Here is a 17,475-nt window from a genome sequence, read left to right as displayed (position 1 = left end):
CCTGCGGAACAGTAATGATCCCTTTAAAGGGATGTTAGAAGATCCAATGAGTGATCACAAATCACCTCATTGGCTCTGAGGTAGTTCCCAAGGCCATGATCCCGTGAGTTCTGTCCACGCCATCAGACTTGATGATCACCAACACCTTCCACAGTAATGGAACTAACACATTTCAGAGTCATCATCTGTTTGGCAAATATTGAAGAATCTATTAAGTACAAGGTGGTCGTCTGCACCCCAACCTCCATCCTCACACCCTCCACATGGAGAACGTCCCTCTTCCTGCAGATGTCTCCCCAGGAGACACTGCCTCAGGCAAGACTTTCCTGATGCTTGGCCTGGGTCAAACTAGTTACAAATTCCTGTCATGAATCTACAGCCATACTATGCACTCATGCTTATGGGGAGAGCTTGTTTTGAGAGGAACACTCTATGAATAATATCTTAGAAAATAATTTCAACATTAGTAAAACTGGTCCAAAAATAGAGAAACTTAACAGTAGTCCATCTGCAGTGACATTACCATATTTTACACTTAGGTAAGCATTTCATAGGTATCTCCAATTATTTTTCCAATACTATTTCAACTGGCTGGGATACCCAGAATAGGCACAGTTAAAGCTAAGCAAAACACAGATACATTAAATATTAATACCAAAACACACTATCATTAGCAAAAATGAATTCAGATTTTTAAATGTACATGACAAAGGTAACAAATGACAAATCAGTAGAAATTCAGTGTACGGCACAGAGAGGGAGACGTGACGGGTCCAGTGGGGAAGTGGGGAAAGTGGGGAAGTGGACAGCAGCTGCATTAAGAAGCTGCCATCATTCAAGCCGGTACAGGGCAGTCACACAGCAGGTGCCCAGGCAGACGGCACACGTGTAGCGCATGGAGAGCTGGGGGCGAGTGCCGTGAGAGCCTAACTAGCAGGGGATTCACTCCCAAACATTCCACAACAGTCCTGTGTAAGATGCACCCAGCAATGTCCCAGACGCTACCACAGAAAATTTAACCAACCTCTATTAATAACCAAGATAATGTGCGTAACAGCTGTGAGACACACGATGCCTTCAATATCCTCAGAAATAACACATGCCTTCAATTCATCTAAAAATGACCTGCAAAAAAGTAAAAAACAACTGAAATTACTCTATAGTATATCTTAATACTTTATAGAAAGACAAATATAGCCAAGATTCATCAACCACCATGAATTCTAGTTTTCAGGTAACATGGGAAGTTGACTAAGCTCTTCCCATACTCTTCGCTGTAAGCATGCCAAATCATACAGGTGAGACACTAAAATCAGAGGGCGCTGCTAGAAAGAGAACAGGGTTGTTCTGGTTAGTGAAGAAAGCCACTCTGCATACTTGAAATGCCCACAAAAAAGATTTGATATGCCACTGAAAGATAATTCATAGCTGTTAAAAACAATGCTTTTTGAAGTTTTCAATGAACATATCTACTATTAAACTCCCACAGGTATCAGACATCTGCAAAACTCTCCCTTCTGCAGCCCAGCAGTCCTGCACGTGCCACCCTAGAGACCCTAGAAGCAGGTCAGGTGACACACGGCATGGAGAAATGAGTAACAGCTGTGTGCCGAATGAAACCCACATGGTATTTACCCAAGTCAAGTGTTTTGAAAGTGTCCATTGTAGGAAGTATTTCAGTGACATTAAAATTTTAAATGTTTCCCTCTAAATGAACTGTAGTTATGATAAAGCATAACCAGAGACTATTTGGATGAATATATCTTTCAGAAAGTTAGAATTTCTCTTTGTATAATGCTAATATTTTTAATCTCTGATAAAATGAGAGAAAATTGTATGGAATGTTTTCTCTTAGGAAAAAAATGCACTTTTGAGAAATGGTGAGAGTAAAAGGAATAGAGCTAAAGTTACTGAGAGCTTACAGCCACGACAGGATTAAGAGAACAGCAAAGAAAAAGGGATTACCTGACTACATTCGGAGATTTTATTATTATTCCTATTAAACACCTTGAAAATGGTGGAAGGGCTGCAAGACCCTCTGGGGGAGTAAGCTCTTTGGTATCAGAAACCTTAAAAAAAAAAAAAAAAAAGTCAAGTCAGTAACATGAACTGAGACTGAGACTGCGCTAATCACTCATTTTACACTTCCCTGGGTTTTCTTCCAAACTTGAGAAAGGCTTTCCAGAAACTCAAAACAATGATTTTTATTAATTGCTGCAATGCCTACCATAATTATGATTAACCTATTACTATACACAGTGGTGTCAATCAACTGGAGAGAAGAAAAAAGACACGCCACTCAACAAGCCTTCTGTGGAACACCCTTTAATTCGATTATCTTCTGTAAACAACGTGTTTCTACACTAAGCAAACAACTCGTTACTCTTATTAGTCCAGATCAGGTTTTCTCAACTCAAACTTTTTCTATAAAGTAGTAAGATAGTAAATATTTAAAGAGTAAATATTTTCAGCTTTGTGGGCACAACGATCTCTGCCACAACTACTCAATTCTGCTGTTACAGCACAAAGCAGCCATAGAAAAAAGGTAAATAAATGGGCTTGGTCATGTTCCAATATAAGTTTATTTACAAAAACAGACCGTGGGCCACGATGGCCCACAGGCCACTGGCGGATTCGTCGTCAGCAGCTGTGCAGCTCACAGGCCCGAACAACTTCCAGTTCTTGGGCTGTGTGTAGTCCAGGAATCTCGCTCCTAAACCAAAACGACCTCCCTTCAAGCTTTCAGGAGGGCCTTAAATTCTATTAATGGCTCAGAATTTTGTCAACTTTCTTTATATTTGTGATTTTATAATACAAAATTTACACACATTATGTTTGCATTTGTATATTTCAATGCTATTTCCTATCAGATTTCAGCTTTTCATACTGAGAAAACGCTTCATTATTTAACTATCTTAAGGCATTCTTCCATGCCCTCACTCGCTACCACCAGGATTCCAAGCCGTGAAAAGAGTGGTTTTTGTTGTGACCTGAATTACCAGCCTGATTATGTCAATCTTGAACCAAGTAGGCTAATCATATAAAATAGGCTACTGCTAGGAAAACGGCCAGTAAGGCTCATGTATAGCCAGGCAGTCAGAGGTGTGAACTATTCCAGAAACACAGCCCACGAGCAGTCGTGCATCCTGCTCTCCACTGACCAGGCCACTTCTGCCTGCCAGGGGTGGGGAATCTTAAGAAATGTATCAACTCGCTTAAACCTCTAAAATATGGCGAAAAGAAGTATTCACGATGCAAGGAGCAGCTTGGTTTTAATGAAGAACGACAACATCCTTAGCATGTTTCCCCCCCATGGTCACGTGACTCTAAACACAAACCAGCCACAGAACTGTGAGGTGGAGCTGCAGGAGAAGCACACCTCCCGCTACACCTGAGCTCTGAAAAAAATACTTGGAAAAACATAAAAATGTGCTGCCAGCAGAAAACAGCCTCTTGAATAGTCAAAACAAGACACAGCAGTTTCAGGACAACACACTTCACCTTTCGGAGCCGGTGACTTATCTCGACCACAGACGCGGCAATCAGAGTGGAGAGCACGCCCCGGTGGACAGGCGTGTCCACGTGCCAGGACTGCACGGTGCTGATAAATTCATGAAGAGGAGTCTGAACAGAATAAAGGAGCTACGAAAAACACATCAGTCATTGTTAGCGCTTAAAAAGCCACTTTCAAGAAGGAGGCCTCCTCCTGCTGTCCCCCGGGGGCCCGGGGCCCGTCCCATCCGCCCCGCCTCACTGCCGCGCCGTCCTCTCTGCAGCTGGTGGGCACCACGACCAGAGGGAGACACACGGGGCTGAAGCCCGCCAGGAAGGGCCTTTGTGACACTCGTTCCCCAGAGCAAGGGAAAATCCCCAAGAATAGGAGCGTCAGTAACGTTACTAAAGTTTCCGAAAGGAAAGATGAAGAAACATCACTGACGTTAAGGGAAGACACCCACTATGAGGCCACGTGTTCTGAAAGAAGCTGCGCAGACAATGGTGAGAAAAGAAAACAAATTTTGGCACAAATTCCGTAAATAGATCACAGACACTTGAACCAACTCATCAAAAACAGGACTATTTCAAATTAACTCAAATATGAGCTAGGCTACAGAAAATATGGCCAATAACCTTCAATCACCTCTACCAGCTAAAACAGGATAAAATTGAAAGTTTCAATAGTTCATAAACATCCTCCCATTTAAGCATTTTTTAAATCTTTACTACTAACAGCTGGGCACTCACGAGCTACTGTATTCATTCTCTGCTTCTGTCCTGCTGGGCAGAGGAGCACTCGGGCCGTTGGCCTACGGACCTGAACACGCCAACACCGTCCCCAGACCGGTGGCCCGAGGTGGGCCCCTGGCCTCCCTCGCCTCCTGCCCCAGAGCGTGCCACCCCAGGGAGAGGGCTGGCAGCCCCAGCTGCAGGTGGCACCTGGCAGCCACTTCCTGCCGGCGTGGCACCGCTCCCCGCCCGACGGCCCCAGCGTGTGAGCAGGCCTGGCTCCGCACACCCTGGTCCACCAGGTGGGCGCTGCCCCTTTAGTCCCTCTGTCCCGCCCTGGGGAGGCGCCAGTACCTGCAAGCCTTCTTCTGGTTGCTTCCTGAAGCTCCGCGCCATACATTCCAACATCTGCTGAAATACTTTCTGCACCAAATCAAACAGTGTTGAGACTTCTTTCTCTGAATCTGCTTTCTGCGTCAAGGAGCTTCTGGTTACCTCTTTCAGAATGCCAAGAAGTAATGAAACATAAAAGAAACCCTTCACTGGAAAGAAAGTTGAAAAAAATCAGTTATTTAATCACACAATTAGTTGAAATTATTACATTTTTCACTTAACACATGTATATTACGGTAACTTAAAAGAGAGTGTTACTGGCGAGCCAGTACCAGGTCGGTCAGATGAATATAAAGCCTAACAGACATACACGCACACGACTTGCTCCTTTTATCACATACAAAGCCGATGCCTTCAGTAACGGTAACAGCCCACCTGGCTCAGGCACTAAGAAGCGCTGCGTGTGTGGACATTGCAGTTCCCTGAACACCTGGGTGGAGGGTGTGCCTTACTTGCTCACACGATGGTGACATCGATGACAGGTCTGAGAGGAAAGACCCTAGAGCTTTCAAACTATGACCTAAGAATCTCCGAGGCCAACTCTGTTAAATCCCCAGCGCTGTGTAGTTTGTTGGTGTCTTTCTCTCCTTTCCTGTGTGGCAACGATTTGGTAAAATGTTTTCAGAGTGTGAACTCAATTCTACAATCCATCCTGAGGACCTTCAATTTTCTTTTTTGTTTCTACCCAGACTGGCCTGTAAGCTGCGCTGCCAACAGAGCCAGCGGCCGCGCCCTCCCACGCCCCTGCCCCACTCTGCACCCATGCTGCACCTCGCACTGCCCACCGCTGACTAACCTTCAGCTCTGCATGCAGGGCTGCATCCCTGGTGGACTGGGCCGGAACCATGATTCTTCCTTATGTACATTTAAAAGTATATACTATATAAACTATACATGTATATTTTTTAAAAACCTGTCACATAGAAAAGCACAGAAATAATGTTCCTCGTTAAAAGATTAGTATCTAGGGGACAAAGCGTTATGACCTCTCCTACCTTACATAGGAATCATGTGGCCCTAATAGGGAAGCTCCTTGATTTATGAAAGAGATTAATAGACATATAAGTTCTGCTTGAGACAGAAATAAGAAACTAACCCCGAATCCAAATTTATCTACTAAAGTAAGTAAAAGAAATGGTCACGTTCCAGTTGAGTTTGCCCCTCAAAAGGTGTACGGCACTACCAGAATCAACACAAAGTTTGGAGAGTCTTTGCAAACTTAACAGAAACTTTCAAGAAACAAATCTCTTTATCTAGAAGAAGGCAGACAGATACATTCTCCACGTATCAGTCATTTCAGTGAAGCAGGCAGTGAGGCAGCAGCTCAGCAGAGGCCAACACGCTGAGGGTGACAGGGCTCTGAGGACAAGGGGGCCTGTCCCCTTGCATCCACCCTCAAGGTCCTGGTGCAGTGGGAGAACCTCACACTAACTAATGTCTTTACTACTGACAAAAATCTGAAATGTTGAAAGTTTTAATTGAAAGTTATTTCATTACATTCAAGCCATACGTGTGTTATAACCAAATATATATAGGTGGTGGTTAAGTAAACTATGAACTGAGCTGTTTACATCTGGGTTATGTGTGGGAACTCAGCTGTATTCAAGGACATCTCTTCCAGAATACGCACTTCAGCATGGAGAACGCCACGCTCAAATGTTAATAACATAAATGTGACTGAGTTTTAAATTTAAATATTCTATTAGGACTCTTTCAAGTAGAGCAAGTCCAGAGAACAGACTCTGGGCTTACCTAGGTAGACTGCAAAGTATAATCTCATTTGTAACAGGACTACAAAGAATGAGCACACAGTTGATTCTCTCCTGGGAAATCCCGATTCTTAGAATGTATAAATACAAAGATCATTTCAGCTTGGTCGAAGGTAAGGTCAGTAGCTTACTGGCTACATTGGAGATCTAAAATTCTTATTAGCTCCTTGGAAAATTTTATAAATACTAAAAATAGATTCAATCCTTAGGGGAAAATAATTCTTAAATGATAAAGTGAGTTTAAAAATGCAAATCATTTTTAATGTTTCAATCATTAAGCTTAAGTTTAAAACGCTGTTTTCACAATAGAAAGTGAGAGTTATGAAGACTTAAACAAAGGAAAAAGTTAGATTTTAAAACAAAAAACATTTCGTCTATTTAATATTTAGTCTTTGTGGATATTGTAACCAAATAATGTAAAATCTTGCTTGTAATTACAGATTAAGGACACGTACACTCGAGACAGCAGAGCAGAGTGACTGCCACCCCAGCTCCCATGCAGGCCAAGTGCCAACCTCAGGGGCAGAACCATGAAAGAAAGAAGCTGTGGGGTTTGTGGCCAAGACTTCCCCGGGGTCTGCACGACGATACTCAAGACTACAGCAAAAGACCCCAGAGAGCTAACTGCAAACTTAATGTTGAATTTGGTAAATGATAATATTTTCAATCTCTTTTAGCAAATATTTAGGCTTAAAGAAATTCAAATTATGCACTTCCAAGCTTCTAGGGATCTCAGGAAGAACCAACTGTAGCACTGGGGTGTTCTGTGCCGACTCGGCTGCCCCAGGTAGGCGGCGGGCAGGGGTCACAGCCCAGCGGTGCCCGTCTCAGCCAGCCCATGACCCGAGGCAGAGGAGGCATCCTGGGTCCACCCACACTCCCCCCGCCACAATGAGACGGGGCTGCAAGGATCTGGCCCGGCCCCCCGGGATGTGATGCTCCAGATAATCCCTAAGCCCAGCCCACCTGGAAGGAGGCCAACTTCTCACTCACTCACTGAACACATTTAACTTGTGTGGACGCCATGGTATTAGTTACCAGGGCTCCTGTCCTTGGGGTGACAGCAACTTCCCAGTGGTCTCAGGGGGGTGGGGGGGGCAACATTAAACAGCTCCTGACTTGCACGCAGACGATGACAGACACCAGACAGGAGCAGCAGACAGGCTGGGGCCGTGCTGGTGACCACACGGCAGAGCAGCCGCAATCACACAAACCACCGGAGGAGAATCCCAAGACCTTGCCAGAAACTCTGTACTTGGTCACGTCCGAGGCCAGAAACACCTCTGAACTTCCTGGCTGCCTCAGCCTGTTAATTCCTCTTTTGGTGTAAGCTAGTATGTGCTACACATCTGTCACTTAAAAACGAGAGTCCTGACCAGCAAAGTGAAGGAGGGAGAGAGGGGCTGGTTCTGACAGCTAGTTGCTCTAAACTAGTCCTTTAATAAATGAAGTACCTGTTTGCATGATTCCAAGGCTCCGCTGTAAAAGCTGTGTCTGAAACATACAGTCACCAAGGCCGACCAAAATGACATCTTTGCACACAGTCAGGTAGGTCTGTAAGAGAGGTAGACATGATGATGTGATTACCCAACAAAGGCCACAGAAGGGACAAGAGGGGACATCCAGCTGGTAAAGCTCCTAACATCTAAGGGTACCACTAGGGGTCTCATAAAGCAGATGTCTACAAAGATGTTTAAAAAGAAATTTCCATAAAGATACATTAATTCTCATTTCTCTTTCCATAAGAAATCTAAAAACACATTTTATGTAATTCCAGAAACATTACTGAACACGTGTTACGTGCAATGTGTCAAATTACATTAAAATTATTCAGTTTATGCTTTGCAAAAAGATAAACTCTAAGACAGCCTCATCCACCAGAGGGCAGACAACAGAAGCAAGAAGAACTACAATCCTGCAGCCTGTGGAACAAAAACCACATTCACAGAGAGACAGACAAGTTGAAAAGGCAGAGGGCTATGTACCAGATGAAGGAACATAATAAAACCCCAGAAAAACAACTAAATGAAATGGAGATAGGCAACCTTCCAGAAAAAGAATTCAGAATAATGACAGTGAAGATGATCCAGGACCTCGGAAAAAGAATGGAGGCAAAGATTGAGAAGATGCAAGAAATGTTTAACAAAGACCTAGAAGAATTAAAGAACAAACAAACAAACAAACAGAGATAAACAATACAATAACAGAAATGAAAAATACACTAGAAGGAATCAATAGCAGAATAACTGAGGCAGAAGGACAGATAAGTGACCTGGAAGACAGAATGGTGGAATTCACTGCTGCGGAACAGAATAAAGAAAAAAGAATGAAAAGAAATGAAGACAGCCTAAGAGACCTCTGGGACAACATTAAACGCAACAACATTCGCATTATAGGGGTCCCAGAAGGAGAAGAGAGAGAGAAAGGACCTGAGAAAATATTTGAAGAGATTATAGTCAAAAACTTCCCTAACATGGGAAAGGAAATAGCCACCAAAGTCCAGGAAGCAGAGAGAATCCCATACAGGATAAACCCAAGGAGAAACACGCGAAGACACATAGTAATCAAATTAACAAAAATTAAAGAAAGACAAAGAAAACTTATTGAAAGCCCCAAGAGAAAAACGACAAATAACATACAAGGGAACTCCCATAAGGTTAACAGCTGATTTCTCAGCAGAAACTCTACAAGCTAGAACAGAGTGGCATGATATACTTAAAGTGATGAAAGGGAAGAACCTACAACCAAGATTACTCTACCCTGCTAGGATCTCATTCAGATTCGATGCAGAAATCAAAAGCTTTACAGACAAGCAAAGCTAACAGAATTCAGCACCACCAAACCAGCTCTACAACAAATGCTAAAGGAACTTCTCTAAGTGGGAAACACAAGAGAAGAAAAGGACCTACAAAAACAAACCCAAAACAATTAAGAAAATGGTCATAGGAACATACATATTGATAATTACCTTAAACGTGAATGGATTAAATGCTCCAACCAAAAGACACAAGTTTGCTGAGTGGATACAAAAACAAGACTCATATATATGCTGTCTACAAGAGACCCACCTCAGACCTAGGCACACATACAGACTGAAAGTGAGGGGGATGGAAAAAGATATTCCATGCAAATGGAAATCAAAAGAAAGCTGGAGTAGCAATACTCATATCAAATAGACTTTAAAATAAAGAATGTTACAAGAGACAAGGAAGGACACTACATAATGATCAAGGGATCAATCCAAGAAGAAGATATAACAATTATAAATATATATGCACCCAACATAGGAGTACCTCAATACATAAGGCAACTGCTAACAGCTATAAAAGGAAATCGACAGTAACACAATAATAGTGGGGGACTTTAACACCTCACTTACACCAATGGACAGATCATCCAGACAGAAAATTAATAAGGAAACACAAGCTTTAAATGACACAGTAGACCAGATAGATTTAATTGATATATATAGGACATTGCATCCAAAAACAGCAGATTACACTTTCTTCTCAAGTGCGCACGGAACATTCTCCAGGAGATACCACATCTTGGGTCACAAATCAAGGCTCAGTAAATCTAAGAAAACTGGAATCATATCAAGCATCTTTTCTGACCACAACGCTATGAGATTAGAAATCAATTACAGGGAAAAAAACGTAAAAAACACAGACACATGGAGGCTAAACAATACGTTACTAAGTAACCAAGAGATCACTGAAGAAATCAAAGAGGAAATCAAAAATTACCTAGAGACAAATGACAATGAAAACATGATGATCCAAAACCTATGGGATGCGGCAAAAGCAGTTCTAAGAGGGAAGTGTATAGCTATACAAGCCTACCTCAAGAAACAAGAAAAATCTCAAATAAACAATCTAGCCTTAAACCTAAAGGAACTAGAGAAAGAAGAACAAACAAAACCCAAAGTTAGCAGAAGGAAAGAAATCATAAAGATCAGACCAGAAGTAAATGAAATAGAAACAAAGAAAACAAAGCAAAGATCAATAAAACTAAAACCTGGTTCTTTGAGAAGATAAACAAAATTGATAAACCATTAGGCAGACTCATCAAGAAAAACAGGGAGAGGACTCAAATCAATAAAATTAGAAATGAAAAAGGCGAAGTTACAACAGACACCACAGAAATACAAAGCATCCTAACAGACTACTACAAGCAACTCTATGCCAACAAAACTGACAACCTGGAAGAAATGGACAAATTCTTAGAAAGGTATAACCTTCCAAGACTGAACCAGGAAGAAACAGAAAATATGAACAGACCAATCACAAGTAATGAAATGGAAACTGTGATTAAAAATCTTCCAACAAACAAAAGTCCAGGACCAGATGGCTTCACAGGTGAATTCTATCAAACATTTAGAGAAGAGCTAACACCCATCCTTCTCAAACTCTTCGAAAAAAATTGCAGAGGAAGGAACACTCCCAAACTCATTCTATGAGGTCACCATCACCCTGATACCAAAACCAGACAAAGATACTACAAAAAAAGAAAATTACAGACCAATGTCACTGATGAATATAGATGTAAAAATCCTCAACAAAATACTAGCAAAGAGAATCCAACAACACATTAAAAGGATCATACACCATGATCAAGTGGGATTTATCCCAGTGATGCAAGGATTCTTCAATATACGCAAATCAATCAATGTGATACAGCATATTAACAAACTGAAGAATAAAAACCACATGATCGGGCTTCCCTGGTGGCGCAGTGGTTGAGAATCTGCCTGCCAATGCAGGGGACACGGGTTCGAGCCCTGGTCTGGGAAGATCCCACATGCCGCAGAGCAACTGGGCCCGTGAGCCACAACTACTGAGCCTGCGCGTCTGGAGCCTGTGCTCCGCAACAAGAGAGGCCGCGATAGTGAGAGGCCCGCGCACCGCGATGAAGAGTGGCCCCCGCTTGCCACAACTAGAGAAAGCCCTCGCGCAGAAACGAAGATCCAACACAGCCATAAATTAATTAATTAATTAATTTTTAAAAAAAACTTAAAAAAAAAAAAACATATGATCATCTCAATACACACAGAAAAAGCTTTTGACAAAATTCAACACCAATTTATGATAAAAACTCTCCAGAAAGTGGGCATAGAGGGAACCTACTTCAACACAATAAAGGCCATATACGATAAACCCAGAGGAAACATCATTCTCAATGGTGAAAAACTGAAAGCATTTCCTCTAAGATCAGGAACAAGACAAGGATGTCCACTCTCACCACTATTATTCAACAGAGTTTTGGAAGTCCTAACCACGGCAATCAGAAGAAAAAGAAATAAAAGGAATACAAATTGGAAAAGAAGAAGTAAAACTGTCACTGTTTGCAGATGACATGATACTATACATAGAGAATCCCAAAGATGCTACCAGAAAACTACTAGAGCTAATCAATGAATTTGGTAAAGTTGCAGGATACAAAGTTAATGCACAGAAATCTCTTGCATTCCTATACACTAATGATGAAAAATCTGAAAGAGAAACTAAGGAAACACTCCCATTTACCATTGCAAAAAAAGAATAAAATACCTAGGAATAAATCTACCAAGGGAGACAAAAGACCTGTATGCAGAAAACTATAAGACACTGATGAAAGAAATTAAAGATGATACCAACAGATGGAGATATATACCATGTTCTTGTATTGGAAGAATCAATACTGTGAAAATGGCTATACTACCCAAAGCAATCTACAGATTCAATGCAATCCCTATCAAATTCCCAATGGCATTTTTTACAGAACTAGAACAAAAAATCTTAAAATTTGTATAGAGACACAAAAGACCCCGAAGAGCCAAAGCAGTCTTGAGGGAAAAAAAAGGAGCTGGAGGAATCAGATTCCCTGACTTCAGACTGTACTACGAAGCTACAGTCATCAAGACAATACGGTACTGGCACAAAAACAGAAATATAGATCAATGGAACAAGATAGAAAGCCCAGAGATAAACCCACACACCTATGGTCAACTAATCTATGAAAAAGGAGGCAAGGATATACAATGGAGAAAAGACAGTCTCTTCAATAAGTGGTGCTGGGAAAACTGGACAGCTACATGTAAAAGAATGAAATTAGAACACTCCCTAACACCATACACAAAAATAAACTCAAAATGGATTCGAGACCTAAATGTAAGACTGGACAGTGTAAAACTCTTAGAGGAAAACATAGGAAGAACACTCTTTGACATTAATCACAGCAAGATATTTTTTGATCCACCTCCTAGAGTAATGGAAATAAAAACAAAAATAAACAAATGGGACCTAATGAAACTTAAAAGCTTTTGCACAGCAAAGGAAACCAAAAACAAGACGAAAAGACGACTCTCAGAATGGGAGAAAATATTTGCAAGTGAATCAATGAACAAAGGATTAATCTCCAAAATATATAAACAGCTCATTCAGCTCAATATTAAAGAAACAAACACCCCAATCCAAAAATGGGCAGAAGATCTAAATAGGCATTTCTCCAAAGAAGACATACAGACAGCCACGAAGCACATGAAAAGATGCTCAACATCATTAATTATTAGAGAAATGCAAATCAGAACTACAATGAGGTATCACCTCACACCAGTTAGAATGGGCTTCGTCAGAAAATCTACAAACAACAAATGCTGGAGAGGGTGTGGAGAAAAGGGAACCCTCTTGCACTGTTGGTGGGAATGTAAATTGATACAGCCAGTATGGAGAACAGTATGGAGGTTCCTTAAAAAACTAAAAATAGAACTACCATACGACCCAGCAATCCCACTACTGGGCATATACCCAGAGAAAACCATAATTCAAAAAGACACATGCACCCCAATGTTCACTGCAGCACTATTTACAATAGCCAGGTCATGGAAGCAACCTAAATGCCCATCGACAGACAAATGGATAAAGAAGATGTGGTACATATATACAATGGAATATTACTCAGCCATAAAAAGGAATGAAATTGGGTCATTTGTAGAGATGTGGATGGACCTAGAGACTGTCATACAGAGTGAAGCAAGTCAGAAAGAGAGAAACAAATGTCGTATATTAACACGTACACGTGGAACCTAGAAAAATGGTACAGATGAACCGGTTTGCAGGGCAGAAATTTAGACACAGATGCAGAGAACAAACGTATGGACACCAAGGGGGGAAAGCGGTGGGGGATGGTGGTGGGATGAATTGGGAGATTGGGATTGACATGTGTACACTGATGTGTATAAAATGGATGAAAACTAAGAAACAAATAAATAAACATACGAAAAAAAAAAGATAAACTCTAGATATTCAGATGCCACTGTAAGTATTTAAGAAGAGCAGCACTACTGACTAAAGTTACAGCTTTAAATTAGAAAATAAAACCTGGAAGCACATCACAATTTGGAGAAGGGTTTCTGTGTCTTAAGACTTCTAACCTGGATAATCTGTTGATAAACGACCCTGTGAAGCTTCAGATATTCTTCTTCTTGATCTTGGATAAAAGATAAAACTTTGCTTTCTAACCAAAACCCAGTGTCTTCCAAAGTGGACAGGTAAACTTTGCCTTCTGAGCAGGACTGTCCAACAACAACAGAAGACAGGTTAGTCACAGAGCCGCTGGGCCGATACGCCCCGTGTTCTGACCCAAGCTGGCGGACGCACCTTGTGCTGAAGATGGATACTCAACCGGCAGTGGAGGCTGAAGGCTCGCAGGACAGCGCCCTCGCTTAGGTGGTGAGGGCTCCCACCTGGCGACTGCAAAATCGATTCCAGATCCACCTGTGGAACAGGACATCTGCAGGCCAGGTCCCGGCTCAGCAGGCAGCGCATGAGGTGAGGACACAGCTGCGCCGGGAGAGGGCTGCCAGAGCAGCAGGGCCAGTGTCCTCCCTCCTCCAAGCCTCCCGTAAAGGGACAGGAAGACAGCTTTTCATAGGTGCTGCTCAAGGAGCCCTCAGGGTCAAGCTCGTCCAGCCCTTGCCCCCTGCAGCCCCCGCTCCCCCCTCCATCCCGCCGACGTCCCACGCCTGGTGCTGATAGGTGGGAGCCTCTGGCAGCAGTGGCAGTGACAGGCTGCTTCCGAGGGCTGGCCTGGAGGAGACGGCTGAAGAGCCAGGACGGGGAGAGGAGATGGGAAATTCACAGGACTCGCTCTCCAAAGGGCCCTAGAAAAGCCTGCCCGGGACTCAGGGGGCTGGAATTCCCTCGTCGATGAGCAGGGCCAACGCAAGGGGACCTGGGGTGGCGGGCAGTCTTCCTGCCGTCGGGCCTGTTCCGACAGACCGGCTCACCCTCAGAGTTGGACTCAACAGGACACTGGGCTCTGAACACGACTTGCTAGAAAGACCAGGGCCTGGAAGTGTTCACCCAGTCCCATCCCGCCCCCAGGTGAAAATTTTATACTATAAACGTGGAAAACTTAGACCTTACCCTATCACTCAACCTCCATGGCACCTGCATGTGTTCTACAAAGTTACCTTGGATGTTTCAAGGGCTTTCAAAAGACGGTTCAGTTTCTTCTGGGGTGCGGAAAGCAGGCACTCGCGATTCTTCGGGTGGGTCAGCAAGTACTCAACGTAGACCAGCGCCAGCCCGGGTTTGACTGGGCGCGGGTCCTGGACCCGCACTTTCCGCTTAGACGCAGAGTTACCCTGAAAGCGCAGAGAGAGAGAGGCGCATAGCAGGAGAGCACGTGAGTTCTAGCGTACAGCTACCCTCCTTCAGCAAACTTTAAAAATGACACAGGTGTACCTTGCTCTGAGGCTGCTCCTCCGGCAGCGAGTCACAAACGAGCTCCAGGATGTGTTCCACTTGCCCCCAGGAACAGAGACAGTCTAACAGAATACAGTAGCTCTTGTCGGCTGTTCCTTCCTCTTGGTTTCTTAGTGTGGAAATCACACCACAGCTGAAAATGCCACATATATAAAATCATATCTAATATCTCAGTAGCAATTTCTCACTTTTCTAAAAGGCGGGGAAAATGAAGAAGCTAAAAACTGAGGGTACATAAGCCCTTCCTATCGTGGGAACTCTCAGACGTTCTCCACCGCAGGAAAAATACACTGTTTTCCCACAATTACTACGCAGGACAAGGTCCAGTACAAAATGCTGACCCTGAAAGCAGCTTCAGGGGCCCCTAGATGTGAGGCACTGAGGACGCATCAGGCACTTACAAACCCTGGCCTTTTGTTTCTGTGTTGCCTCTGTCAGACTCTAGAGTAAAGATCCGTAATCTGGGGACAATACTTTTTGTTCAGCATCAAAACATTCTTTTTTTATAAATATGAATAAAAATAAGTAATTTTTACTGAGTTAATAACCAACACCCTAGCGCAACACTGCCCAATAAAAAACACAATGTGAGCCACAAAAGCAGGCCACGTGTGTCATTATAAAGGTTCTAGTAGCCACGTCTAAAAAGGCAAGATTAATTTCAATAATGTATCTTATTTAGCCCAGCCTACCCGCGACATCCTTTAAGACGTGGTCACTGTAGAAAACTACTGATGAAACATGTTACATCCCTCTTTCACACCAAGTCCCCGAGTCTGCATCACCCCAGGATGCACACACAGCTCGCCCCAACCCAGTCTCCACATTCTAAGCACTCAGAGTCACGTGTGGCCAAGGCTCCGTGGTGGACGGCGGGATGGCTCACGTCTCACCATCTGGCACTTGAACAACGCCAGACTCTCAGTTCCCCGTGGTGGCTTCCTGTGTCCCTCAGCAGTCCCGGAGCCCTGGAAGCCACATCCCCTGCTCTCCCTGCCACAGGGGAGGAGGCCAGGGGCAGGGAGCACAGCACTGGGGGCTTGAAGGTCACGCAGGCGTCGCCAAGTGAGACCAGGAGCGCACGGAGAGGGCGGGCACCTGAAGGTGGGCACAGCCGAGGCCGGCATCAGGGAGGCCAGCACAGACAGAGGGGTCTTGCAGCGATCATCCTGAAAGCATGAAAAGACACACAGCAACAGGGAACGTAAGCAATGGGATCCCGAGGGCCCCATGACTCCCAGGATCCCATTTTCAAAGCTGCTTGGTAGGCATTAGAGTGATACTCTCAACACACAACAGGAGGACGTAACCCCTCGGGAAGCACTAGGCTTGATAGGTCTTCTCAAACTTTTATAGGTCGCTTTACTGCTTTCTGTGATGAATTATTTGAGCAAATATTTATTAAGCACCTACTGTGTACCAGGAGATCCTTGGAATACAGCAGTAACCAGAATAGACAAAAGTCCTTGCTGTCAAGGCACTGACTGGTATTTGAAAAACAATACTGATAAAAGGAAAAAAAAAAAAAAACCAACTCTATACACTCAGTGTGTCCTGAGTATAAAACTCAAGGGAATAAAACTAGTCAGAAAAGTTCCTAAGTAAAATAATCAGAATACCTTAGGAAGACAGTGCAGTGCAATGGAGCTACCTGGCCAAACCCAAGTCCCATGAGATCCCACACCCCAACCAGCTGGCACAACACACGGAGAAGGACTGGTCTCTGAGGGCGGGGCTTTGGCAGGAACCGAGTGAGGAAGCCACCTCGGGCCCCACTGCAGCTACATCACCACCACTAGTATTATCACAGTAACAGAGCAGACAGACCAGACTCCATCAAGATCACTTAATAAGAAATACCCTTGGTTAGATGAGAGGATGAAAGAAGATGGGCCCTAAAAGGAAAAGAAACAACAATTTTCCTGAACATATACATGAAACAGAAACAGGTGCAATGTCACAATCTGGCCTGTAATTAATCTGCATTCAGTCAGAGTGAACCCACCCTCACCCCCAACTCCCAATAAAGAAAATGTTTTCTTGATGTTACAACAGTCGGCTGGCAGCTACTCCTGATTCCACTCCATGTGTGGCTTACAGAGGCCTTACCCACTTATGGGCCAACCACAAGGTTCTCGGAGGTACTGAGGGCAGAGAAGCTCTCTGGCCAGAATAATTCGGGATTAAAGACTTAATTCACCACCTCCCTTTTCCTGGACACACCCAGGCCACACTGTTCACCTGTCATCTCATCCGGTATCCTATGGCCTCTGTGTTTATCTTCTAATTCTCAGCCCCATGTGATTATCTGAGCTTTTAAATGCCCTAGTGACTTGGGCAGC

General features: G+C 43.5%; 1 protein-coding gene across 4 annotated transcripts in view; it reads right to left on the bottom strand.

The window, feature by feature from the left end:
- Positions 1 to 17,475, bottom strand: part of NCAPG2 (non-SMC condensin II complex subunit G2) — a 61,105-nt gene that overhangs the window by 9,256 nt on the left and 34,374 nt on the right. For 3 of the 4 annotated variants that reach the window (XR_005021327.1, XM_036864493.1, XM_036864494.1), the window contains exons 17-26: positions 16,232 to 16,302; positions 15,113 to 15,266; positions 14,839 to 15,012; positions 14,024 to 14,140; positions 13,798 to 13,938; positions 7,841 to 7,940; positions 4,579 to 4,766; positions 3,502 to 3,642; positions 1,966 to 2,069; positions 1,025 to 1,125 (exon numbers count right to left, since the gene is read on the bottom strand). Coding sequence is in view for 3 of the 4 variants with exons in the window: in XM_036864493.1 (XP_036720388.1) it covers positions 1,025 to 1,125; positions 1,966 to 2,069; positions 3,502 to 3,642; positions 4,579 to 4,766; positions 7,841 to 7,940; positions 13,798 to 13,938; positions 14,024 to 14,140; positions 14,839 to 15,012; positions 15,113 to 15,266; positions 16,232 to 16,302 (1,291 nt within the window). In the remaining variant the exon portion in view is untranslated. The remainder of the gene's footprint in view (positions 1 to 1,024; positions 1,126 to 1,965; positions 2,070 to 3,501; positions 3,643 to 4,578; positions 4,767 to 7,840; positions 7,941 to 13,797; positions 13,939 to 14,023; positions 14,141 to 14,838; positions 15,013 to 15,112; positions 15,267 to 16,231; positions 16,303 to 17,475) is intronic. The other variant, XM_036864495.1, reaches the window with a different exon arrangement.

Source organism: Balaenoptera musculus, chromosome 9 (genome assembly GCF_009873245.2).
Source record: "Balaenoptera musculus isolate JJ_BM4_2016_0621 chromosome 9, mBalMus1.pri.v3, whole genome shotgun sequence".
NCBI lineage: Eukaryota > Metazoa > Chordata > Mammalia > Artiodactyla > Balaenopteridae > Balaenoptera > Balaenoptera musculus.
The sequence above is the reverse complement of the archived record's forward strand: the minus strand, read 5'-3'. Positions and strand labels throughout refer to the sequence as shown.